Source organism: Zerene cesonia, chromosome 3 (assembly GCF_012273895.1).
Source record: "Zerene cesonia ecotype Mississippi chromosome 3, Zerene_cesonia_1.1, whole genome shotgun sequence".
In the NCBI taxonomy this organism is placed as follows: domain Eukaryota; kingdom Metazoa; phylum Arthropoda; class Insecta; order Lepidoptera; family Pieridae; genus Zerene; species Zerene cesonia.
Genome location: NC_052104.1, coordinates 4,222,489 through 4,249,367, shown reverse-complemented (window position 1 = coordinate 4,249,367; position 26,879 = coordinate 4,222,489). Strand labels below are relative to the sequence as shown.

Sequence of the window (26,879 nt, the reverse complement as noted above, 5' to 3'; positions counted from 1 at the left end):
CTCGCTCGGCCTCGAACCCCGACTTATCGATTTTGAAGTCCGAGGTTCTCACCACTGAGCCACCGCTGCTTATCTCAATATATATTGTTATAAAATATAAGTCACTTTGAGACAAAGACATTATTCCAATTATTTTTGCCTCAAACTAGACTTTAAAAATCATCGTAATAATGACTAAAATCTGTGTATTTGCAGTTTAAAGTAATAACGTAATAAAGTACAGAGTTCAACAACCGACAGGTCTAAGCTACATAAGGTCATAACTTTTTTGTTGTGTTTTAATATTATTTTCATCTTCACAGCCTATCCCGTACTGGTTGTACAAACTCCACGGACTGAATATCAGTTATTCGTGTGAGATTTGTGGCAACTACACGTACAAGGGGCCGAAGGCTTTTCAACGTCATTTTGCGGAGTGGCGGCACGCGCACGGCATGCGGTGCTTGGGCATACCAAATACAGCGCATTTTGCCAATGTTACCCAAATTGAAGATGCCCTAGCACGTGAGTAGATCCCCACTTATATCAATTTTAATAGGCTTTATGATGTTACTCGGTTTAACAAAAACAAAGCATATACATTTCGAGACAATCAAATAAAAAGGTTATACAATACAGAATTACTTATATAATCAACGTTATTACATTATCAATTGTGAGTGAGAAAATCAATGGAACACCTACTTGCATGTCTAATGTAAATTTGAAGCCATACATTTTATAATGTTTGTAGCGATGAAAAAATAAGATCATACAACTATCTTTATTTGAGTCAATTATTTTCTCATTTCTCTTTTGAAATTGATTATTGCACTTTGTTTTTCAGTATGGGAAAAAATTAAAAATCAGAAAGAAGGAGAGAGATTCGTCGCCGAAAATGATGAGGAATTTGAAGATTCTCAAGGAAATGTTGTCAATCGTAAGACATTTGAAGATTTAAAACGCCAAGGCTTACTTTGAGAAGTTATAACATGTTTTCAATCTAATAATAAATTTGTAAAAAAATATGAGTTTTATTTGGTTACAGAAATGTTCATAAAACCTTTTAAATTTCTTATACATAGTAATAGCCAATTGGACAATAAATAGTAGTATTAAAATAAAACAATCTTAAGAATAATTTAAAACAATTTATTGATCACTAAATTTACAACTTTTGTTCTTTTCTTTGATTTCCTAAAAATACTAAATTGTCTAATACAGCCTTATATCCAAGGAATGTGAAAAATAAGAAAATTGGCAGCTTCAATAGTCACAGACCTATTTTATTTTATTGTTTTATATATCTATTTTTAATAAGGCTAATATAATTTATTGATATCATTAAAAATCAAATATATGATATTGCATAAACAAAACATGCACTGGGAATAATAATTAGCATCAGTTTCATTATCTTGTATGCCTGTCTCCTTTCTTTATCACAAAACCACTTGAACTACATGTTTAACCATCAGTCTTTGTATAACAATATAGATTATTATTAAAGTAAATACAATATAACCAAAATGAAATGCAATTTCTTATTATTTTATGGATTTATTTTATGAAGAAAAATAAAGTATTTTGTGTAGTAAAACGTTTTGTATTTGTAAATAGTATGAAAAACAAGAGATAGCCTATAAATCAAATAGGTCTTGGAAATCTCATAAAACATTATCTGTAGTAATAAATAACTGGAATATATAATAAACAAATGCAGCTCGGCTGTATGAATCACTTTACCTTATTGCAAAAAGAAAAACTAAAATGATACTAAAAACTAAATGGTATCACCCAGAGGCTATTTTTTTAATTACAATGTTACAACTCATCATGTGATTCTTTTTGTTGTTGTTGTTGTAAGTAAGTAGAATCATCACAAGCGACTGGTGCTGACAAGTCTATTTTATATTCACACCTGTATGGCTCTGTTACAGACAACAATTTTGTTTCTAATCCACAACTGATATGAACAATTGTCATTCTACTAGGCCCATTCCAACATGTCACTCCATTAGTATATTTCATGATAGAGTATTTATTATCGCCTTCACCAGCCCACTCTCCCCAGTTGCCAAGACCAACCTCAGCACCTCCAGATTTTGATTTTTGAGTGACCTTTTCAAATAAGCATAGTTTATAAACATATTCTTTGTCTTCATATTCTAGACACTGCCCGTCTAAAGTTGCATATTCTTGATTCAGACCATAATCCTTTTCTAAGTTTTGCTGAATGCTTCTTATATTCGATTCAATCTCCCTGACAGCACGCTCTGCATCTGTGAACTGTCTTCTAGCGTCAGTGGCTTCCTCTATTAATTTTTTAGTTTCATCATCATACTCTGTTGTATGTTCTTGTTCTTGATCATGGTCATCTATGTTTAAATCTTCTTGTTGATCAATATCTTCTGTTTCTTCCTCACCTTCCATGTCATGAGCTTCTTCTTGAGGAATATCAGCATCATCAGAGTCAGCTTCTTCTTGTTCAGCTGGACGGAACATACCTTCCTCCATCATGAGCAATGGTTTGAGTAAAGACCAAGTTGATGAAATGAATGAATCCTTATCCATACTTTCATTATCCCCAAAGAAGTACTGAATTTCTTCCTGATCAACTTCACCATCCTTATTCTTATCAAACACATTTACAACTTTAATTTCTGCAATAGTTAATATACCATCTTTATCAGAATCAAACCTGTTAAACTGTTCAGTTGCTTCTTTAACAAGCTGTTCCTGTTCTATTTCTGCTTTCTTTTGTTTTTCTCTTTCCTCAGCCTCTCTATAAACTTGAAGGGCTTCATTTTCTTTAGCCTCTAACTCATTTTTTAAAGCTTCCTTCTCTTCCTTAATTTTTAAAGCATCTACCTTATCTTTCTCTAATTGTGACAATTGTTCTGCCATTTCACTTCGTTTCTTGTTACCTTTTTCGATTAATTCTAATCTTATGGAGTTACCTGCTTTATGAAGCTCTGCTGTCTGTTGTGCCTGGGCTCTAGCTTCCCGACCGAGTTCTTCACAATTATTCGAACACGTATCGGGAATCGCATATTCATCGGTTCCATCGCAGCAGTCACAAATTCCATCGTTTACTCTTGAACTTGGAATGTTTTGTGGTCGGTGTCCTGCATTTGTACAATGGAACACACTGTTTAAACAAGCCGATGTTCCTGGTTCATCACTTCCATCGAAACAGTCGCAATAATCATCATTCACGTAGCTAAAAGGAATTGTATTAGTACCGTCAAAACATGTAAAATCTTTAGTTGGCGAATATAGCGATGCTTTTGATAAAGAAACACCGCGAGGCCTCGGTACATCGGAAAGGACGAATATTACAAGCGAAGATGATATTAAAATAAAAGATTGCAACTTGCTTAACCAAGTTGAATACACCATGATTAATATCTTATACCGGCAACTGAAATAATGAGAAATAACACTCGATAAATAGAACGTGTAGAAAACGACAGCCGACCGCTGACGATTTGACAATGACGGATCACGGAACTTTCAGCTTTATTCATTCCTGTGACCAAGAAATAATGACGTATCCAGTTTAAGGATTCTTGGGATTTGGTTTTAATCATTACATAAATATATATATTTTAGAAAAACAAAAGCGTTGAAAGAATTTGTTGTTTCTGTCACATTTAGGAAATAAATAAAGTGGGATTATTTCTACTATACAAATTTCCAGGTGTTTCGTGCTTATTTTAATTTTATATGCCTGCTTTCACATATTTTAAGATATAATTCAATAAAAAATGTGTTATGATAATACTATACAGGGATTATAATACAATGAATAAAGAATCTGTCTTTTGCGGTGATCACAGGCGCAATCGTGGACATTTCACTATATAGAATAAAGTGAAGTCGCTTCTTCCTCCTATCCATATGTAAGCATGTGTGCTTGCTGCTTAGATTTTTAAAACGGATTTTGACGAGCTTTTTAATGGATACAGTGATTCAAGAGGTAGGTTTATATTATGGAGGGTAAAGTTAAGGAGAACATCTCATAATGTAGAAAATTTAAAAAAGGCTGTAAGCTGGACAGTTTTTTCAATTTTACTAACATATAAGATGACTCTCCTTTCCCAGTATGTAGGTGTATAATCTGTGCGCCTTTCCCTCTACTCTCCATAGACAAGAGAAAATTTTCCATAGAGAAAAAGTTTGAAATAACAAAGCACAGCTGACAATTATAATTTTTAAGGTTATGTTGTTTATTTATTTTAAGCAATCATTAATAATAAAGGAATATGATAAATAATAATCTACATATTTTGTGTTAGTAAAGGAATTAATTAACTTAATATACTCGTACCGTGTTCCTTCCGTTGAGAGCCGTAAACAGTTCCATAAAATTTCGAAATTGGGTACCTAGTGGTTTATTAAACATAAAGATGAACATAGCTGATATTATAAGTCGATCCAATTTTTCAATGCTTGAAGGAAAGGTTGACAGTCGAATCATCAGTTCTATAAGAAAAATGGGATTTGACAAACCCACAGAAATTCAAGCGAAAGTTTTACCTCACATGTTACTTGGATTAGACGTTATAGGCGCAGCTAAAACTGGAAGTGGTAAAACTTTAGCTTTCCTTGTGCCAGTGATTAATAGTTTACTAAAATTTAATTTTAACAAAAATATTGGTAAGTGTATTTAGATCTAGGAAGTATCAAAAAAGTTAACTTAAAAACTATTGTCTGTCCGCCAGGCCGCCGCTATTCAGCCGCTCGTACATGAATAGCTTATTATTATAATACATGAATAGCAATAGAGCGGTCACAAACATAACTTAAATGGAGAAAGATTTTTTTTTATCAGTCCAGTAGTTCTGAGATAATTTAATTCAAACAACCAAATTCTTCAGCTTCATATTATTAATATATGTTCAAAATTGTGTTTCAGGTACAGGTTGTTTCATAATTTCCCCAACAAGGGAGCTGGCATTGCAAACATATGGAATTTTAAAAAAGTTACTAGACAATATTAATTTAACACATGCATTGATTGTTGGCGGTGTGAAGAAAAAAAAAGAATTGTTATTGCTGCAACAAGGTATGGTTAGTATCTGTAGCAGTATGTTTTTACAAATTTTAAATTAGACAAGAGACAAAATTATTTTTTTAATATTTTAGGTGTTAACATAGTGGTTGGAACACCAGGCAGATTATTGGATCATTTGGAAAATACGGAAGAATTTAATTGCAAAAATCTAAAATGCTTAATTCTGGATGAAGCTGACAAATTACTTGAAGCTGGATTTGAGAAGCATATAATGGGTATAATAAAACTGTTGCCAAGTAAGCTATATTCCTCATTTGAATATCATACAAACTTATACTGAGTATTGTTTTATGAAAGTACTGGGGAAAGAACTATACATCCTCCATGTAGGTACCTGCACTGACAACTTACTTCCGACTTACCATTCCACAATATTTATATAAATCTGTTATAAATTTATATAAGTCAGTTATAAATGTTAATATTTATTTAGTTACTTTTTAGTCTATGGCTAAAAATACTGTGTTTAAAATTAAGCATTTTCTTATGCATCTCTACATTGAATCTTCAATCTACTGCAGTTTTGACCAGTAAATATTATTATTTATTCCTAACTTAGAAAATAGACAGACAGGACTCTTCAGTGCAACCATAGATGATAAAGTAAGAAACTTGGCCACAATAGTGTTGAGAGAAAATCCAATTTTAATATCAGTGAGAGATGAAAAACAGTCTACAGTAACAGGGCTTCAACAAGGGTAATAATCTATTTCAAAATTTATTATTGTTTTGAAGATTTTAAATATCATTAAATCTATACTAATAGTATAAAGCTCAAGAGTTTGTTTGAACTCACTAATCTCAGGAAGTACTGGTCCGATTTGAAAAATTATTACAGTGATAGCCCATATATTGAGGAAGGCTATATATTATGTACCACGGGTAAAGCCGGCCGGGTGATATAGACAGAACAGAATAATAAAATGAAAAATTTTGAAAAAGTTTTGGATTCGATGCAAGCAACGCCTAGCCTCTGAACCACCTGTGATAACACCCCAACATTGGAATTTCTTCTACTCTTTCTGTTTTATGTGCTAAAGTTACTTACTTGCTATGGTATGACAAATAGACGCGGGTTCGAATCCCCCTTGTGATCAATTTTTTCAAAATTTTCAAAATTTCTCATCGATAAAGCAAATGCTATGAAATTTTAAATGAAATCATTTAAATTGATAATTTATGAATAATTAAAGTTTTTTGGTTTTAGTTATTTCATATGCCCTGTTGAAAAAAGAATACCTTGGCTATTCAAAATGTTAAAAAAGGCGAAAAAGTTTAAATTATTAGTGTTCTTCTCATCATGTAAGTCAGTGGACTTTCATTACGAATTCTTCAGAGTGCACTGCAAAGCCCCTGTCTTGAGTATACATGTGAGTTGCTTTTCTAATATAGATGTTGTTAGTCTTTCATATAAAAATAACTGAATGGATTTTAATGAAACTTTACAGTAATATAGCTTAACATCAGAATAAGACATGGGCTATACAGGGTGGCACAAACATATTTTTTACAGCATCAGGAGGTTAAACACTAAATTATGCTGTTTTAGTCCTACCAAACCCAGTCTGTGCCACCCTGTATAAAAATGGGCTATTGCCCATGGCACAGCTGTTTATTAGAAAAATGAATAATTAATGTCACTTAGCAATATTTGAATGTGTTTGGATACACATATAGATAGGTAAAAGATAATTGCTATCATAGATAATTATAATAAGTATGAAAACATTGTTAATATGTATTGCCAAAAAAACTTTTCAATGCTTTGTTTGATTTTTTAGGGAAAGCTGAGTCAATCTAAAAGAAAAGAAGCGTTCCAAAATTTTGTAGAAGCTAAAAGTGGAGTGCTATTTTGTACTAATGTAGCAGCAAGGGGTTTAGACATTCCAGCAGTTGATTGGGTTGTGCAGTATGATCCACCAACAGATGTCAAGGTAAGTTGGTATTATGATAAATGTTTCAAAACCTACTTCTTTTCTAATTAAAGTTCTTTGAAAAATAATGGAGGTGGGTGATGTACAGAAAACCATAATAATTTGACATAAGTAATATTCTATTTTATCTTGTGAATATGAACTTCTAACATTTTTTTGAGACCATCTGACAAAAAATCACCATTCCTTCATTATCTGTAGTATTGAAATTGATGATGTTTTTAGGAATATATTCATAGAGTAGGACGAACAGCGCGGGGATTAAATAGTACTGGTAATGCTGTAATCGTATTAAGGCCTGAAGAGGAAAGCTTTGTTGAATTTCTAAAGAAAGAAAAAGTATATTTAGATAAATATACATTTGATTCACCTCGAGAGGATGTACAGGAAATGGTATGTTGATTTTATTTGTTCATTCATAATTCTATAATAATTGAAAAATAACTGTATCCTTTATTTTTTCAGCTTGAAGACCTAATAAAAAATAATGGTGTTATGAGACTTTTAGCTCGTAAAGCTTATTTGTCATTTCTAAGGTGTTATAAGAAACATTCTTTGAATAAAGTTTTTAACATCAATAATTTGGACTTGAAATTAGCAGCTAAATCATTTGGCTTTTTGGAACAGCCACATGTTGATCTTTGTATCCTTTTTTAGTTTTATTTGATCTTTATTATTTCAAGTGACTTTTAATTGTTAACTCTTATTCTTCACAAAAAAAAAAATATGTTGTTTATAGATATCAACTTATTCAGTCAGAACTTTGTAGTTCATTTCATATACTATATTCAGATTTTTCTTAACACACATTTCAGTAAATAATAAGCCCAGAAAGACAAGATGACATCGATGAAAATGAATATAAATATGTACACTGATATGTTGTTATAATACTTGTTACAATAAAAATAAAATGTTTTAATACAAAAATTGTTTATTTTAAGTTATTTATCACATGAGACATGGTGTTATATTATACAATTTCATATCAATATGAATAAGCATGTTTAAATCTTGGCAACTCTTTTATCATAGTAAACTTTAAAATAGTATAAACATACAATTTTATCTATCACTTTGACCATAGACATTGCTTATATGACATTGAGAATTCTACCAGAAATAAACTGATTTTACAATAAAAAAATCAATAAAATGTCACAAGTGTGAAGCAATTTTAGCATCAGCTAACTGGCCTTTTATTGTTGCCTTTTTGTCTGTAAATTTTCGTTTTTGCGTCCTTCTTTTGTCCTGGATTATTTAAACTCTTGAAGTATCCGAATCCACCGCCGCCTTTACGTTTTTGTGTAGGGCCTTTAGAGGTAACCTTTAATTCTACCGCAGGTGGGACAGTGAAACCAAATGATTTTGATACCTTTGCCAAATCAATGGTATCTATATCGAATATTGTCTTCAAATGGTGCGAATCGTAAGCGCGTAGATAACTCTTGAAGGCTTCTTTTGCTGATTGATTGAGAAAATAGTTTCTAGATATTAACTTCTCAAGCTGAAATTTAATGGATTAATTATAATTAATATTTTCTAATAAATAAGATAAATATGGTTAGTTAAATATCTAACAAAAATAATGTTCTTAAATTTGTGTTTAATACAAATTTAATAAAAATGCATTATCACTTTCATCTTGTGTAGATTACCTGTAACTGAATATCAGCAACTTTATTCCAAGAAAATTCAAATTCATTGAGCGTAACTTTCGATTGTTTTAAAAATCGAAGGAATCCCAGCTCCTCTGGTCGCAAGAACAGTAAAGCGTGTCCACTGGTGCCTAAACCTCGGGCTGTTCGGCCGACTCGGTGAATGTATTCCTACGAAAGCATAATTTTATGATGTAATTGTAAAAACTTAAAAAGAATTTAAATAATTATGGCAAGATCATTTCATGGTTATTTAACCAAACCAAATATTTTATGATACCACAGGATTCAAAATATCACACACAAATTGTTAAACATTTTGGTGTAGTCGCCCGGAAGCTATGCGCGCGCAGATATATAACATAAACAATGACTTTAAAACATGTTATATTAATTATTTAAGCTATTAGTTATGGTACGATTAACCATGTTTTTAAAGTGTTTTACCTAGTTAGAACTAATTGTAAAAAAGCTGTTTATTAACTAGTTCTAACAAGGGAAAACGGTTTGCTACTGTTAAGCTAAAGTATGTTTTGAAAATTGAGAAATAAAAATTATGAGAAATTTTTAAATACAATAAATTTGATCACGACGGGATCCGAACCTGCGCCATTTTGCCACACTGTACTCTGTAACCGCTTCTGTTCTTAAAATGTTTCATATAAAGCAAGTAAACACTTTATAATTAAAAAGTAAATATTTTGAAAATATTAATATTTACCTTAGGATCATCTGGAGGATCATACTGAACAATCCAATCTACAGCAGGAATGTCGAGTCCTCTCGCAGCCACATCAGTACACAAAAGAATTCCACTTTCTGCATTGCAAAATTGGAAGAAAGTTGTTGTACGCTTAGCTTGTTGCTGTTTTCCCTTTAAACAAAACAAAAACGTTGTTAGTTAAAAATCTATAATAAACTATGAGTATGTATAGTCTACTAATGATTATAATATACAATATATGGATTGGTAAAAATAGAGAACAAAAGGCTTCTGTATAATATATTCTGTGGTTTGAGCAAGAACAAAGTGAATAAATTCATATTACAACTTACATGTATAGACATAACTGGCAAATCGATGTAATTGAACAATTCATGGTGATACTTGACAGACATGCATGTAGACAGGAATACCATCACTTTCTTCTTTCTATTCTTCTTCAGGAATGTGAATAGAACCATCATGCGTTTTTCTGATGGACATACTATATACCTAAAAATACACATTTAACTAAAATAGTACATTTTATATACATTGACTTTTGTAAAAACTATATTATGCAATTATATATTCAAAGGTACTATTATGATACTCAAATCAAAATATTAATAAAATTCATTGCTTCGATGTATTTTATCTAATGAATTATAGACTGAAGAAAGTACTATTGATAACCTTTTTTTTTTTAATTATTACACTAATATGAAAACACATTTAATTAGAAATATGCATCATTATGTTATATATATTACGTCTCAGTAAATATTCATGGGCGGTTGCAGCACTTACCCTGAGGCGAACCACCAGCTCATTTCTCAACTATTGCAAAAAAAGAATCCTTACCCTTGTTCTAGTGAGTCCACAGTGGCTTGTTCCCTGTGATCATCAACTCCTACATACACTGGTTCATGTTTCACTGCCAAAGCTGTTAAAGACTCTGTCTTCTTTGTTTGTGTAGCACTGAACAACATGGTTTGCCGTCGTTCTAAGAAAATATGTTAGATATAAGTGAGTGTAGTTAGGAAAAGTAATCTTTAAGATGAGCCTGACAAAATATTTAATTATTACATAAGTAAACAGACATCTTCTTTTTACTTATAGAATAAATAAATGAACATAACACAAAAAAGTTTCACAGGAGTTCATATATATTAGTGTTAAATACACTTACTTGGTAATAACTTAATAATTTGTTTGACTTCCTCTTCAAATCCAATTTCTAATATCCTATCAGCTTCATCTATAACAAGACACTGCAAGTTTTTGAACAAGAAGTCGGGAGTGTTCTGCAAATGATCCAGTAATCTTCCTGGAGTTGCTACTAGTATGTTTATTCCTGTAAAAAAAAAGCAATAATTTATGTAAAGTCTGTCTATTTTTTCTAATTTTTTAAAACTTTTATTTACCTTTAGAAAGTTTCTGTGCTTCAGTACTCCTATTCGCACCTCCCATCACTAAGCCATAAGTATGATGGTGGTATTTCATGAGTTCCATCAGTACTCCAAATGTTTGCATTGACAACTCTCTTGTTGGTGACAAAATTATAACACCAGTACCTTGAATAAAATTAATAAAACTTTAATATTGATACTACCATCAAGCATATTTCTGTTAAATTAAATTAAAACATCAGATATCCATTCTTCGTTCATGAAATGACTCTTAACACATCTTTTCAGCTTATTAAAATAATAACAAATGTGCCTCAACAGTTTTCACCGGAGACTCAATTTATTTTCATTTTAATAAACTGATAAACTTCATGTGGAGTTCAATTTTCACATTCGCCTTTTTTGTCATCATTTTAATCATAAGTTTGCATTCATAGACAATCAATAAAGATATATGCTCCAAAACTGACCATTTCTAGGTTTAAACTTCAATTTGTATATCAATTCAATGGCGGGAATGAGGAATGCCAGTGTTTTTCCTGAACCAGTTCTAGCTGCCCCAACTAGGTCTCTTCCTTCTAGTAATGGTGGGATTGCTTTTGCTTGAATTTCTGTCATAGTTGTAAATCCCATATCCTTAATACCCATTAATGTGGCTTCACAAACTTTTCCATCTAAACATGAAAACTTCTGATCTGATAATATTCCAAGGCAGAGACTTGATCCAGGTACTGAAATAATTAAAAATAATCTGTATATTTGTACACCTGAGAATATTTGAAATCTCAAATAAATGAATACTTTACTATGCTAAAAGTAATTTATCAAATATGCTAAACATCTCGTATCAGTATCAATTTCAATATCAAATATAACTAGTCACAAGAAATAATTCTGCCCCAACAGATCTAAGGAAGCATTGTTCTACGAGCTACCCAACAGCCATTGTACTGTCTTTGTACTAACTATCAATTGATGTACCATGGAATATCATGAAATGAATATACCAAATTATTTGTGTTTATAATACCAGTTTTTGTTAAACTACAACTACTACTACTCCTTTTTTTTATTTCAAGACTATATCTTACATTGACTTTCATCATTCTTCTTATCTTCATCTTGGCTATTAACATCATCTTCTGAAATACTATCCACTGGCTCCTCTTTTATTTCTGTCTCTTCAATCTGGGATTCAGATTTTTGCTTCTTCTTCTTTTTTTCTGATATGACATGAAAATAAATGTTAATATGATATATTGATATAGGTATATTAACAAATATTCAAATTATAAATATAAATCTGAACAAATAAACAAGCTACTAACTTTTTGGAACTATCTCAGTATTGTTTTCAGTATTTTCAGACGCCCTTTTCGTTGATTCGACGGACGGTGCATTGTCTCCATTGATTTCTATAAAAGATATATTAATAGTGTTAATTGCATATACATAAATCTTGCGATAATAAGAGACAATTAATAGAGGTCTAAGATACTTTACTGATGTCTGTCTGGTGGTAATAACTAGTAGTAACGTGATAGAAAAATTGATAGTTAGGTTACCTTCTTCATTTTCTCCGGTAGTTTTCTTTGCGATCAATTTCAGCTTTTTCTTCTCCCGTTTTTTAATTTTTCTCATTAATATTTTGTCTGGCATGGGCATTTTGAAGAGTTAAACTCGAAAATTTTTTATTTATCAACACGCGCTACCTGAATTTACAACGAAGTTTCACGTGTGGGTCTGGTTCTGGCATGCATTCAGCATTGAGATGTATCTGTCATTTGTCAATGTCAATTTTTTTTTTTTTTTTAATGGCAATAAATGTCAATTTTCTACCTAGAAAACAAGCCGTCAATTTTTTTTTTGAATATTTAATGGCTTGATTACGAGACCTTTAAGTCAATGCCGTCAATTTCAATAGTATATTTTTATTATATTCAATTATGTTATCTGTGCTATAATATTCAAAACATCAATGGCGAAAAGTTAGTAAAGTAAGTACTATATTGTTAGAGGTCACAGACTAAGAGGCTCTTCCTAAGAGTTGAATGATAATATGGGCTCGCAGTGAGTAAGAGATATACAACATAGAGTGGATACGAATGAAGCCCATTTGAATAAAGAAATGCTTGGGTTGGTTTTATCCGACCTTTTAAAAGGAAGAGGTCCTCATCCGAGTGTTTTTTTGTGTCAGTTACCTCGTTACTTTTTATTAGGTGAACTTATTTCAATTAAAAAAAAAAAGCTGGGGCCTCTCGTGTGGTCATATTTAAGTTCTGACGATTTAAAGGCGGTTTATTTTTTTTTGTAAACAACAATAATGTTAGACTATCATTGTGTGAGAAAGAGAGACTGGAAATATAGTACCAATATGAAATTTGAGACTACAGTACGTAAAAACTAGAAGCCGTTGCCCGCAGCTTCGCCTGATTTACAATGGGTTGATAATTAGGAACATTTTACTGCCATGGTGACTAAACTAAATGTCAAATTAATAATTAGGGATCCTAATTACTCACTTGACCTTAAGTCCTAATTTAGGATTTAGGTGTCAGTTGTCACCCCATATTATTATACTAGTCTTTACTCTTTGGTTTGGCAGAATCCGTCCTCAGTGGAATCGGGAGTTGCCATTTAATAAAGAAGAAGAAGAAGTACTCTTTGGTTGTCACCGTCATCTACATGTGTGATCGACTGTCAATAATCACGCTTGTCATTTGTCAAGGTGTACATGTGAATTGTGATAAACAAATCTTCCAATAGCATATTATTTTTTTATTGAAACCAGATTAAGAAGAATATATTCATTACAAAATGTATGACATATTTGCTCACATTCATTAATAAAGTTGAACTTGGCTTTTAGAATGAGTTCGGAAAATAAGAATCCAAAGTTTAAAGAATTAAGTGTATCGAAGTCAACATTGAAGGCGATCAAAAGCATGGGTTATAAATACATGACTGATATTCAATCTGAAGTGTTGCCCAAAGCTCTAGATGGATATGATATCGTGGCTACTGCAAAAACAGGTTCAGGGAAAACACTTTCGTTTTTAATACCAGTTGTAGAATTGGTAAAAAAATTAATGGACAAAGCGACGTCAGGTGAGAATTTACCACGAGCAATAATACATTTAAATACTCCTAATTATATTTTCGGCCATTTTTTTATAAATTACTGATTTTCAGGTACACTTTGCATTGTTGTATCTCCAACGCGAGAGTTAGCAATACAAACTTACACAGTGCTTCAAGATTTAATTTCATTCCACTATGGCATGACTTCTGCATTGGTTATTGGTGGGGAGAGTAGAAAAGGACAGAGCATTTTATTAGCAAAAGGTAGTTAACACCAACAAATTATGGTGCAAAGACTAAATTAAGGATAATTTTTGTGAACAAAAGATTTTCAGATATTCAAGATAAAGTTTTTAAGTTTTTTTTAGATGTTCATATAGTAGTTGCTACACCTGGACGACTTTTTGATCACATGAGGACTAAAGAATTTAATTATAAACAAGTATGTTGTCTAGTATTGGATGAAGCTGACAAAATTTTTCAGTATGGGTTTGAGGAAGATTTGAAACAAATAATTAATAGACTTCCCAGTAAGTTCAGTTTAGTAATCTACATCTTTTAAGCACTAATTTTAAGAAAATAGTATACTCGTTATTTTGTGTGTAGTGAAAATTAGTAATATTTATACAAGTATAGTATATTTGGATATTATTTAGAAAAAATAGGAATAGAAGATAGTGGTGTTTGGTTTTAAGTATCATATGTACATTCAACCATTACAAACCAATTATTTTGACATTATATTTTAAAAATGAGCTAATTAAAACAAATGTTTCTTTGTATAGATAATCCTATTTACATAACCTTAACAAATGGTTTAATAATGTTGTCTATAAATATAATATGGCTACTGCACCATATCAACTCATCACTACTTTCAATAAATTGTGAACTTGTCAAAATTTCAGAGAACAGACAGACAATGTTATTTAGCGCCACTCATTCTGAAACAACAGAGGCTTTAATTAAATCAGCTATGAAAGATGATTTCCACACAATAAATACTAATGAAGATAATGATAGAGCAACCGTAGAAGGACTAAAACAAGGGTAATGTGTAGAATCTAAAACATTTTAACATCTTCTATATATATATGTATTTTTTCTATTTATATTTATTACTATATTTCATTTGGTTACAGATATGTTATATGTGAAACAGAATATAGACTATTTTGGCTCCACAAACTGTTGAAGAAAACTCAAAATCAAAAAGTGATGGTATTTTTTTCAAGCTGTAAATCAGTTATTTTTCATCATGAGTTTCTGTTCAAATATTGCAACATGCCAGTTCTTTGCATTCATGTAAGTTTTAAATTATAAGGAATATATGTATAATTGAATTGGATAATTAGTCTAATCTAATTTATTAAAAAAAAAAATAAATGAAAAATATAAAAATGAATTTAAGAGTATGTTTTGTTACTATTTATATAAAGAAAAAAAAAATCAATAATAAATGTAAAGTGTAACTTTCCTTATTTTTAATGTTTTATTACAATATAACAAGTAAATTAACCTAATTGAAATTAAATTTTCATATTCAAAAATGTAACTAATTCACAGATAACATAATCATTATAGGGCAAAATGAACCAGACAGATAGAACCAGTGTTATGACTAGCTTTTACAGTGCGGATAAAATGGCACTGTTTTGTACTGATTTAGCTGCAAGGGGCTTAGATATTCCAGCTGTTGATTGGATAGTTCAGTTTGATCCACCTTCTGACACAAATGTGAGTTTTATATTATACTTTATTGTTTTCCTGAAAGCCACATACTCTATGCTTTACTGGTATATATTAAAAAATTAAATATAATGTTTCCTAATATAAAGGAATGTAGGGCATAAAATTAACTTTAAAATTTTCACAGGAATATATTCATAGAGTTGGAAGAACTGCAAGAGGGTTAGGGGCTGAAGGTTGTGCAGTTCTATTGTTGAGACCAGAAGAAAAAGAATTTGTTGATTATTTAAATGAAGCAAAAATTTTCTTGGACAAGTATGAGACATGGGATAAATATAATAATTTGCAGCCAAAAGTAAGAATTCACTTTGAAAAATGTTAAATAAGATTTATTTTCTTGTGTTGAAATACATAAGGCAATTTTTTTCTCAGTTAGATGCTGCTATGGAAGATCCACAGTTTCATAAAATGGCTGTTGAAGCATTTGAAGGTTATATAAGAGCATTTGAAGTAAAAAAATTGAAACATGTATTTAATTTACTCAAAATGGACTTGGATATTGTTGCTAAATCTTTTGGCTTAAAAGGAAAACCCGATGTTGATATAAGTAAGCATTTCACAGCATTTCACTGATTAATTATCTTAGATATCTGGCTTTTTTTAACCTACTAAACTGCGCCTCTCTTATTATTAATCTTCACCGAAATTCATTCAAACCTCGATTTGGTCGAAAAAACATATTGATAGTTTCAGACTGGAAAAAACTTGTAGTTTTTATTCTGGAAAACTCACAGGAACAAAAAACTCCTCGACTATTTTTCCTTTATCTATGCGGACAAACCGCGGGTGGAAAGCTTGTGCTCCACTTTTATAAACTTGAGTGTATCTTTATTATGATTATTAAAAACCATTTTTTTTTTAGGGGTTGGCTTCAGTAAAAAGCATAGACCCAGAAAAAGGAAAGCAGCAATGTTGGTTTCTAAAACCATACCAGAAAAAATATCCACGGCTTAGTTAGAAATAGTATTAAGTAAATATTTGTATGAATATGGATATAAATAAAACATTATTTTGGTTATAATCCAGTTGTATCATTACATACAGATTCTCATAATCATAAGTACAATAAAATAATAATATATGAATAAAAATATACAGAGATTTTGTGACTAGATAAAAATAATATTTTTTTTGCAGAATATATGCACTCAAGAATATATTTAAAATATATGACATCAGTTTGAGTCATCATAGAAGGGTCATAAAAATCCAATATAAGTATCAAATACTTTAAAACATTTTTTGAAACTATTATAATGAGTACAATATTTTTATTTACATTACTTATAAATATAGTTGCCCTAGTATTATTACACATATATACAGTTTCTTATATAAAGTAGGAACTTTACACTTTTATACTTATGTAAGCACTGTACATAAAATAGTCATGATATCAGATCAAACTATGTATACCTTTGGTGCGAAAAAATGTTTACGATTTGGTATTACAAAAAGACATGGACCATGGATAAAAATACTAAATACTTCACTGTCCTTCTGTCACCAGGTTGTATCTAAAGAACAGTGATACCGACAATTGATATTTTCAGACATGTATTGTCGCTATAGCAAATAATTGGATGGGTGAACAGTTTTCATTGCAGTTGCTCTTTACCGATTTGTACAGAACCGTTAGTCTCGCGAGTCAGACTCGTACTTATCCGATTTTTATTAATAACTTTCAATAATGATTATCAAGTTCTGTCATTTTAGTTATTTAGAGGAATTATCCATTTCATAAATATTATTTCTCACAAGTTTTTCATAGCAATCTTCATGATTATGTTGATGATTGACCGCATATATCATTGCATCGATAGTTTCGACAGTTGCAGGGCATCTATTTAGTGAAAAATATTGCACACACCTCCACGAAGTTTTACCATGAGTTGTTGAGTGTTTTGTGTAAACAAAATTCATATGGACTAATTGTTTGTGTCCTTTTCGGCTGTATATATACTTATATCTCACTGGAAGCTGGTTGTCAGATGATCCATTGATAACAAGGGATAATGCACCTGCAAAAAAACATACATGCTTAAATTAATTAAATGTTGCACAAATTTGTTTTTAAAATAAATAGCCCTACATTCGTTATCTATTAGATAGAATGGTGAAATAAAATGATCATTTTTTTTATATCTTATTTATTAATTTAAAATATGGATATAAAACACATTTGTATAAACCTTAGATAATAATCACACAATGAATACATAATATAAATCACTTCAAAAGTTCTCACAATTGTAAAAATTGGATTTTATATAATATAATCCACATTCATAATGGAATGTTTAATTTAGTTTTTTATTCTTCATAGTTCATACTACTAAGAAGTCATATATTATGAAGAAAGTTTTAATTTGGAGATCATGAATACAAAAACACTGGGTTACAAAACACACTTAAGATTAGATAAGAATACTTCCACAAAGAGAAAATTATCCAAAGTAAAAATTTCACTTTACTCTCAGTTAATACAAAAATTAGACTAGAACATGAGCAAAAAAAGTCTTGAAAATATGGCAGAAGAATAATGGCACCAAAAAGGTATGCATAATACTGCATTCTAAAAATAGATATTGGCACGCAAAAGCCGAGTTTATATCACAGCTTATCTGAAGAAATTGTAATGATACATTATATGCATTATAAAAAAATATATAAAAATAGACTATGTGTATAATGGTATATCTTTTATAATTCTGAAAAAAGTACAATCATGCTAAAGTCACCCTTAAATACTGTGAACATAATTTTTATATTTGTTTACAGAATGAAAAAAATTGTTATATTAATCAATAATTCAATTTCTTTTTTAATATCAGCAACATTTTGTAGCTTAGCAAGGTTGTACTGTTATTTGTAAATTGTATTTTAAAGAATATATGTTTTTATTTTATGTGGCATAATTTGGTCCCAATTTTATTGAATCTTTGATTCTTTTGTGTTTTTTATCATATCACTTATTTTAGCATCCCTATGATATAAAATTTCCCTTAAGAGGTCACAAGCTTGGTACTAATTAGCATAGTAATCTCCTTGTAAGTGCGACACTTTAAACACATCATTAAAATGAACTTCAAAGCATGGTGATTTGCAAAACGGTAATTCACAAGCACTACACATAAATCTAGTATCGCGCCGTTTCCCTATTCGCCAGCAAAGCCGGCACGATCTTTGCGGATACTTCTTTTTCCCATCCTCTTTTTGTGGAATAGTAACAAGGCGGTGGTCTAAAGCAGGTCTTGCATATTCCTCATTACTTGTCCTCATAGCTTTATTTGCTATCTTTCCATTCACTAAATTTTTCAGATCCAAAAAAAGTGTACTCAATCCGCTACAATCTGAAACCACGATGGGCATTTTCAATCACATTTCTTATCAATAGAATAGGTACATGATGATGTTGAAAATGCCATCGTGTTTTCAATGAATGAATGTTTTGTAAAAGAAAAGAACGCAAAATATGATAGATGAAAACTAATTAATGATTGCATTTTCAACACAATCTACACTGCTATTTATAGAAGCCATAAAAGCAAAAAATGAAAATAATAATAATTCTCCTATGTTAAATAACTTAAATACGCATTTGATTTGATGATTGACTACAGGTTATAGTTATATTTAAGCAAGCAGCTCATTCAGAATCATTGGAATATTGAACAATTTATTTATTTAAATAGATGTAACAGTTCCTCAAAAAGTAAGTTGATGCATGGTTTACATTTATTGTGTTGAATTTGTTTCATACTCTAGTGATTCTGAAGAAACAGACTTAATATACAGAAAAATAGTATTTTGGAAAAAAAGTGTTGTAACTTGTATTCAGCAAAACAACTTTTTTTTTCCAATATACAGACTGAATAAATTTCACTTGCAATGAAAAATTAAACATAATGATTTTTATCTTAGGAAAGTATTCTTAACAAAAATATAAATAAAATATACTCACTATCTTGAGTTGTTTGTAGATCTAGCGGCATCATCAAGCTTTTCTTTCCTTCCGATTGTGCATCATGGGTTGTGCATACAGCTGGGTCCGTTACAATAATATCACTATCATCACATTCAGTTTTAAGTTCAATGGGAGTGTCTGGTCCTGTTTGACTCATATTATTTTCATTGCTATTTTTACTGGGACTCTGAATTGGATTCAACGATGTTGTTATATCAACAGGATTTTCATCATATATTTTCTTCAAATTCTCATATGCATTATGTACAGAATGATTAGATTGTTTACTATAGTTAAATTTTTCATTAAACTTTTGTCTCTTCTCTGCATTTAGTACATCCGTATAAAAGTTTTTTTTGAGAAATTCTTCTGATTTCCTTTTCAGTGTGCTGATCTGTTGAAGCTTTTCAATAAATTGCCTTTGTTTCAATATATCAACATCATTTGTTTCTTGAGTTTCATTTGGTGAGGTATCATACATTTCAGAGGCACAGGATTCTGTGTTAGGATTATCATTTTGTGTTTCTAAGTTTTGATGAGGTTCCTTTTCAGTCTCACAACATTCTTCTTCAGTCTAAAATAATTACTAAATAGTTATATTGTTGCTAAATGTTTTGAAATTATTAGAAGTAGTAGTGTCTTGTTTATTTATATAATTTTTTTAACCACAAATTATGGCAGACTTACTGTATAGAAAAAATCAAGGTTAGTAAAAGAATTAATTTAAATCCTACTAATATTATAAACTACTGAACCGATTGCAATGATTTAAATTTGGTACGTAGGTAGCAGAACAACTGGAATACCATAAAGGCTACTTTTTATCCCAATATTCCTATGGGCTACGGTCTAACATGGGTGAAACCGCGGGGGCTCAGCTAGTATTAAATATGAATAATCATTGACAAAAAACTCACCTCTTTATTTGTTAACCCCTTTATTTGCAATACCTCAGCTGTACCTATAAAACTAGTGAGATCTTCTCTTTTAACACTAACTTCACCGTGATACATAAATTGTAACAAATCCCTCATAGCTTTGTGTGAGACATCTCTGAGTACAACTGTAAGAAGGAATGTTTTTAGTAAACAACAAATGTCAATTAATAAAATATTTGCTTCAAGCTGGAAGTTTATCTAAGAATTACCAATAGGATGCTGACAGGGATTCAGTTGGAACATTTTCTTGAAGTACGGCGAGCATATTGAAAGTATAACTTTATGTGCTTGAAGCAAGTGACCTTCTACTGCAATTGTTACATCGACAAATTCACCATTCCCTAATAAACCAGCGAAACCTTTGCTAAGATTCCCGTGAAAATTGTTCCAAGACAATGAAAATTGTTGGTCCATTTTTGTTTATTAATGAACAGGATACTATGGGGTGTTACATGTTATGATTTATTATTATTATTTACGAGTATTTTTTAGATTTCCATAGGTTTAACTTGTTATCTGATTTAACTGGACTGTTGTCCTTGTATATAAATATTAAATGTATTGGTTTTAAAAACTTTTAGAAGTCACAAATTGTGTGAATTATGGTAGTAATTAATTTGACGTAATTTTTGACAGGTCGCAACTCTTAAAAGTCATAATCAAAAGCGCGTCCCATGATGTTACCATTTGTAAATAAAAAATGTATATTTGCATTGCGTTCATATTGAAAACGAGTGATATAAAATTAATTTATGTACAAAGTAGGTTTTTAATGCAAAATACATTTTAAAAAGAAGCATACTGTTTGATCTCGTAGTATAAGCCGAAAACCTCTAGAAAACGTCTCGGTTGTCACAACTTCAATAATATAGTTATGATGAAAATATAGATCTTTTTTAGTACAAGGTGACGATTTGCAATCCCTCGCGGCATGGAGCCTGATGATGATGAGATGAGATGAGATGAGATGGATTTTTACTGCGTATTGGCATATAACTTTTAATCGTTTAAATGAACCATTGAAACTTGCGTGTGGCAGTTTCTTAACTAAATAGAGTTCCGAGCTGCTAACAATAAAACAGAGTACTTTCGTTATATTATATGGTTCAGGCCTATCCTATCAGTTCGTCCTTCACCATTCGTACGTACTCACCTAAACATTTTAGCTGAATAATTGAATAATTAATACCTTTGGAATAGTATGTAAAAAATATTTTTAATGAAATTATACCTATTCATATTCACGATGACAAACGGACAAAAATGTTATTATCGAGATAAGGACTCACCTACTAATAATATGTCTGTCGATTTTATAATATCTCCTTTATTTTATAATATCATACAAATTATAATATCTCCTTTGCAAAAAAGAAAAAACGATCACGTTAAATTATTCGAGTACATTAAGTATAAAAAGCTGTTAAATGAAATAAATATTATTTACCAACATAAAAATTAGACAATTTTAAGTGACTGTCTCCTTTATTTGCTAGAAACAATAAAATAAAAAATTAATAACCTGTGTGGCCTCCTTTAACTGTAATAGATATTGAAAATTGCACGAGGGTTTTTTATGAATTCTTGCGGAATATTTTCTTCTAGCAATTGTAAGTTTCGGATATTTGGAGGGTAATCAATTAGTCGGACCCAATTGTGCATATTTTGTTACCAATTCGGAGCACTTTTCTAACTTGAAATTTTTCATTTTGGGCCGCTAGATAGATGGGGCTGACTGTACGGCGTATTTTCTTTAAAACGTGTCCCTGCATAGCGCTCTTTTGGTTTTCTTGGGACTTTATGATGTCAGTCCTCACTAAATAAAGAGATTCTGGCTTGAAAGGTATCGAATAAAAATTATTCGACTAAAGTCAAGTTTGTTACTTTTTCTGTTAACTTACTTTTTAATATTTTGTTCTTTAAAGAAGTATTTTTAATGAGATAAAACTGTAAGAACCACTTGTAAGAAATACATTAAATGTACATAGCAAGTTATTAGGTTAAGTTTTAGCTAAAACTACAACAAACAAAATTTCAGTTCTCTACACAAAACAGATAAGTATAAATTTCATCCATTAATTTTAAACTATGATAAGAACTCAATTTGGTACCGAGGTAAAGGGTAGCTTGTTTGATATATTAGTGTATCAAACAAGCTACTTTATTTAGCCTGGATAAGCGGGCTTATCTATTTGTGTAACAAATTTCATACACATCCAATCAGCTGTTTATGCGTGAAAGAGTAATAAACTTTTGACTTTATAATGCAAAAATTTGTTGTTTTATCTACTATACAATTAAAAAAATAAGTACTACTACAAGCTATCCAGTCATAATTATATATTTCCATATAAACATCAAGCCAAGTGATAAACGCAGTTAAAATTAAACCTATAAATAGTTACTCAAAAAGATGTCCATCTGTGCCGAAAAGCCAATTAATTAAGCTTTATAAGAGCGCAGTCACCCTGTTTCCTAAGATAGCCGAACCATGACAGGGCACTTTTAATTTTCTGGTGTCACGAGTTATTGCGATAAGGCGTCCCTTTCACCCCTCAGAACGAAAAGAATGCAGTGAATAGCCTTCTTAATAAAAAGCGTAGAACTTTAATCATCAAGTCGGAAAAAAGAATTGGTCTTTCATAACAGTTTTGAAAATACATAATATTTTACGTACTACATAACTATCACATTTGAATCTAAATGTCAGAAAATTGTTAGATATTATAAATATTATGATAATTTATAGGGTTGATTTATATTGTTCTTATTTGTTTAGAATGGTGATTCTATTACCAGTGGGTAATCTACTGGTATTATATTTACACTAGTGGAATATTCCCCTTTAAATATACTTTAGGAAGAATTGTAATTACCATATAAACAGGATTATTTTATGTGCATTTGAAAGTGGTGAGAAATGATCTGATACGATATATATTTCTTCTATAACCAATCATTGTCATATGTCGTTGCATACAATATATTTTATCTCATCAATCAATGTACAGGCCATGCCGATAAAAAAAGAGAAACCGGCTGAATGATAGTTGTAAACCAGTCTGAAAATATGCATTCATGGCAAAGCGTTAAGCTTTTTCTTAAATATTTTGCGTATGTCAAAGCGTTTGCAATCTGCGATAAAGACATATTTTAGAATAAGAAAAATAGCATTTCCTTTACAATGAAAACTGATATACACGATCACAGCTATAGCTATATCATCACTGTCTATATCGCAAATTATATTATATATATTAAAGCTGCTATTGGCCGGTCCCAACGGATATGACGCTACGGTCATTCAGGGGCTGTCGTTGACAGGTAATCGATGTGGTTTGCTAGTTTATTTGGCTATCGATATCGGTTTAGTTTTGGACATGTGTATCTACTCGATATAATCGATGTCAACCCGAAATCGATGTGATTGTGAATCAGGGCATAATGTTGGGTAAAATTGTTTTGGTTGTATAATGTTTGTTTTATTTAGATCTTATAGCTTGTGTTAAGACTATTGGTTTCACTCACTCACTCTTTATAAATCATAAATACTTGTAAACGTTTTCTAAACAAGCTCCAAGTCACTGGGTATGAGTTAGAGTACAATATCAAATATTTATTTATTCTTTTTAGTACTTGTCACCAGTAAAAAAGAAAAAAAAAGAACAATAAATTGTCAGTACAAAAAAAAGATAATGCCGGCACCTATGCACTAAAAGGCATAAAATAAGTCTACGTACAAATACGTCTGCTGCGTTGGATAATTTTCAATACATAAGCAATACTTGCACAGTACATATAGCATAGTACACATAGTACACTCTGCAATTATTATAATTGTAACAAAGCTTACACACTGCCATTACGATATCCGCTTTGTAATAAAAATTAAAAACATATACAACCTGCCGCTAAGAATTAAGGAAATAAATAAATAACATACGTACAATAAATAGTAATTTGTTGATAATTATTGGGCTTTTCTAGAAAACATTCTAAATACATCAGTGTTATAACGTATGTATCTTCAATTATAATGTATTTTACGTTAATATTAAGTTAAATTGGAACTTGTAGCCGACCTATTTACAGGGGAACATTGGAATAGAGTGCTATACACTAACTTTGTGCTTGTTCTATATAGGAGATTTAGCCGATACTCTGACTATGTACGAAGTACCAAGTTCTTACCTTGCAAATAACGTGACGTAAATTGCGATTCGATACGGAGTATCACGTCAATTCCGACGCATTGTATGCAGACGTTTCGGACAATTTTGCGTTGTAGTTGCTAGCCAACACAAACTTATCTATTGCTTAATTGGAAAGTTAAAAAAAAAAACTTTTTAATTGGAGAGACTAAGTTGTGACTTTCTTGTAAATATCTAGGATTTCGTAAGCATATGGAATGGTTACCAATAAAATCTGTGTCCCATATGACGCTTTGTTTGAAAGACAAATGATGTTTCTTTATAAATTCCCAGGCCTTTAGTTCATGAATATTTTAAACTGTTACTAGCGTATTTCCGTACTCATGCTTGTATAAACAAGGCAAAGATTGTTGAAAATGCATGTAAAGTGCCGTAGACGTCAGTCTATTACACTACATTAAGTTAGTTTATCTCGGTGTCTTTCTTGTCCCGGATTTCTGCATACTTTACGTTTTCTTTCTAAAAACTACATTTACAACATACTTAAAATTGATCCATTTATAGCTCTAATAATAGAATTATAATATTATCTAAATGCATCAACAAAAAATTACGCTTAGGTAATCATTTATTTCATTTTGATTTGTGCCATGGCGTGTGAGCATGTTTTTTGCTTGAAATGTTCTTTATACAACACAAAAGTCATTCCACTATTCATATCGATTCTTAAATCATAGAGTTTGTAACAACCTTTGGAACAAACCAACTACGTTTCAACTCGGAAGTACAAGGACGTGCCTCTAGGGGTGTTGGAAGTTGGCACCGTGATTGGCCCCATTGTGAACTCAATACCACGTCTTCAGACTACTAACATAAGCCTTTCATAGACGCCATTTAAGCAGACTTGGTTTTACCCTTCTTCATATGCAATTAAATGAGATGGCTTCTCTTCTCTTATTGATCACGACTAGACGATTTTTTTTGTAAAAATGGGTTCAATATGCACCTTCAGCCTGTAATAGTGTAAATAATTGTTGGAACATGTTTTACTTCGACAATGTCATAATGAATTCTACAATTGTGAAAAATGTAAATTAAACTCGTATTTCTCAATATTTCACTGAAATTGAAATGACCTACTCCATTGGTACCAATATCTGCTTTGAATGGGTTCCAATTAAAGGGCACGAGCATAAATCTCTGGGCTATAAAGCTTAATCACTTTCAATAATAGAGGAAAAAAAACAAATTGAAAAATAAATGATCATCAACCTCTAATATCTTGCTAAGGAAATAATTTATATTGACAATTTCTCCCGCAGTATTCCACCATATTCAGATATATAATAGTAATTTAAATACGTTTGAAAGGAAACTTTTCACTTTATTTTGCTTTATATTCTAAATATATATACAGGATATTAAAACATAAGAATTTGTTTTTAATATTCATGTTTTGCATAGTTTAGTATTGATTTTACGAGAAAAAGGTTATTTTTAAATAAGTCGAAGCTGTGTATATTTCCAATACAGGTAAAAAGTCTAGATTAGAGTGCTGTTTTGGAAAACATCCATAGCACTCATTGCAGTCATTCTCATGGCACTGTAAAGCACGTACGTTTTGTTTTAATCACAAAAGTCTGTCCATTCTTAATATTAAACAGGAACATATTTTCAATACGGGCTTGTTACAGGCAGTGGCTATCAATCTACACGAGACAATGGCAAGCTTTTAAGGGATTGAACCAAAATATAAGCACTCATAATGAATACGTCCGGTTGAATATATCTTAATTTATATTTTCTTTTAATTGCTATTTCCAACAGATATACATTTTAATTAAAAGTTGATCATGAAATACATTTGCCAGTTATTAGTGTACTGAAGATTTTTTTGCCAATTAAAACTAAGATTTCCTTTTTATCGTGTACAAAAGTACAATGACTAATAAAATTTCTATCAATTTAAAATAATGTATTTTTCTTATACTTGAAATAATATAATATCTTTCCATAAAAATATTGCAAACCAGAATCATTTTTGTACTCAGTATTTTTCTGTCCACTTCTCGTAGGACATTTGTAGAATGTTGATATCTAAGCTTAGTGTCTTCGCGTAAAAAGTACATTCTATAGTGTGAGACAGGAACACTCTGCAGGTGCTTACGTCGGGTTGAAGTTAGCAAGATAATACCCCTTCACTCTCTCCTATACCAAGGATTATTCC

The 26,879-nt window shown here is 30.8% G+C and overlaps 6 protein-coding genes across 7 annotated transcripts in view; 3 read left to right on the top strand and 3 right to left on the bottom strand.

Moving 5' to 3' along the window:
- LOC119838417 (splicing factor 3A subunit 3) overlaps positions 1-1,005 on the top strand; it is a 6,656-nt gene extending 5,651 nt beyond the window's left edge. The window contains exons 10-11 of the mRNA XM_038364366.1: positions 303-504; positions 827-1,005. Of these exons, the coding sequence (XP_038220294.1) occupies positions 303-504; positions 827-960 (336 nt within the window). The 3' untranslated portion in view covers positions 961-1,005. The remainder of the gene's footprint in view (positions 1-302; positions 505-826) is intronic.
- Positions 1,006-1,113: 108 nt separating this feature from the next.
- On the bottom strand, positions 1,114-3,497 carry LOC119836787 (glucosidase 2 subunit beta). The gene has a single exon (XM_038362259.1). The coding sequence runs from the start codon at positions 3,379-3,381 to the stop codon at positions 1,804-1,806; it is 1,578 nt and encodes a 525-aa protein (XP_038218187.1). The 5' UTR covers positions 3,382-3,497; the 3' UTR covers positions 1,114-1,803.
- Positions 3,498-4,173: 676 nt separating this feature from the next.
- LOC119836826 (ATP-dependent RNA helicase DDX18-like) lies at positions 4,174-7,913 on the top strand. Its single transcript, XM_038362305.1, has 9 exons — positions 4,174-4,641; positions 4,901-5,050; positions 5,131-5,295; positions 5,619-5,757; positions 6,267-6,429; positions 6,841-6,993; positions 7,219-7,386; positions 7,459-7,636; positions 7,809-7,913. Exons 1-9 carry the CDS (start codon positions 4,392-4,394, stop codon positions 7,835-7,837), a joined length of 1,395 nt encoding a protein of 464 aa, XP_038218233.1. The 5' UTR covers positions 4,174-4,391; the 3' UTR covers positions 7,838-7,913.
- Positions 7,914-7,926: 13 nt separating this feature from the next.
- On the bottom strand, positions 7,927-12,546 carry LOC119836816 (probable ATP-dependent RNA helicase pitchoune). Its single transcript, XM_038362293.1, has 11 exons — positions 12,332-12,546; positions 12,095-12,181; positions 11,858-11,989; positions 11,237-11,497; positions 10,782-10,931; positions 10,547-10,711; positions 10,219-10,360; positions 9,708-9,867; positions 9,373-9,525; positions 8,652-8,822; positions 7,927-8,500 (listed from the first exon to the last, which is right to left on the bottom strand). Exons 1-11 carry the CDS (start codon positions 12,429-12,431, stop codon positions 8,177-8,179), a joined length of 1,845 nt encoding a protein of 614 aa, XP_038218221.1. The 5' UTR covers positions 12,432-12,546; the 3' UTR covers positions 7,927-8,176.
- A 933-nt stretch (positions 12,547-13,479) lies between these two features.
- Positions 13,480-16,608, top strand: LOC119837088 (probable ATP-dependent RNA helicase pitchoune). Its single transcript, XM_038362589.1, has 9 exons — positions 13,480-13,874; positions 13,959-14,111; positions 14,216-14,377; positions 14,756-14,897; positions 14,990-15,152; positions 15,432-15,584; positions 15,724-15,891; positions 15,969-16,143; positions 16,459-16,608. The coding sequence occupies exons 1-9, from the start codon at positions 13,637-13,639 to the stop codon at positions 16,548-16,550; spliced, it is 1,446 nt and encodes a 481-aa protein (XP_038218517.1). The 5' UTR covers positions 13,480-13,636; the 3' UTR covers positions 16,551-16,608.
- On the bottom strand, positions 16,606-21,151 carry LOC119837098 (kelch repeat and BTB domain-containing protein 4-like). 2 transcript variants are annotated; one of them, XM_038362609.1, is made up of 4 exons: positions 20,711-21,151; positions 20,481-20,626; positions 19,561-20,137; positions 16,606-17,617 (listed from the first exon to the last, which is right to left on the bottom strand). In XM_038362609.1, the coding sequence occupies exons 1-4, from the start codon at positions 20,913-20,915 to the stop codon at positions 17,313-17,315; spliced, it is 1,233 nt and encodes a 410-aa protein (XP_038218537.1). In that variant the 5' UTR covers positions 20,916-21,151; the 3' UTR covers positions 16,606-17,312. The 2 variants fall into 2 exon arrangements, with proteins under 2 accessions (XP_038218537.1, XP_038218529.1); XM_038362601.1 differs by lacking the exon at positions 16,606-17,617 and adding an exon at positions 17,730-18,949.
- Between the last annotated feature and the right edge of the window lie 5,728 nt (positions 21,152-26,879).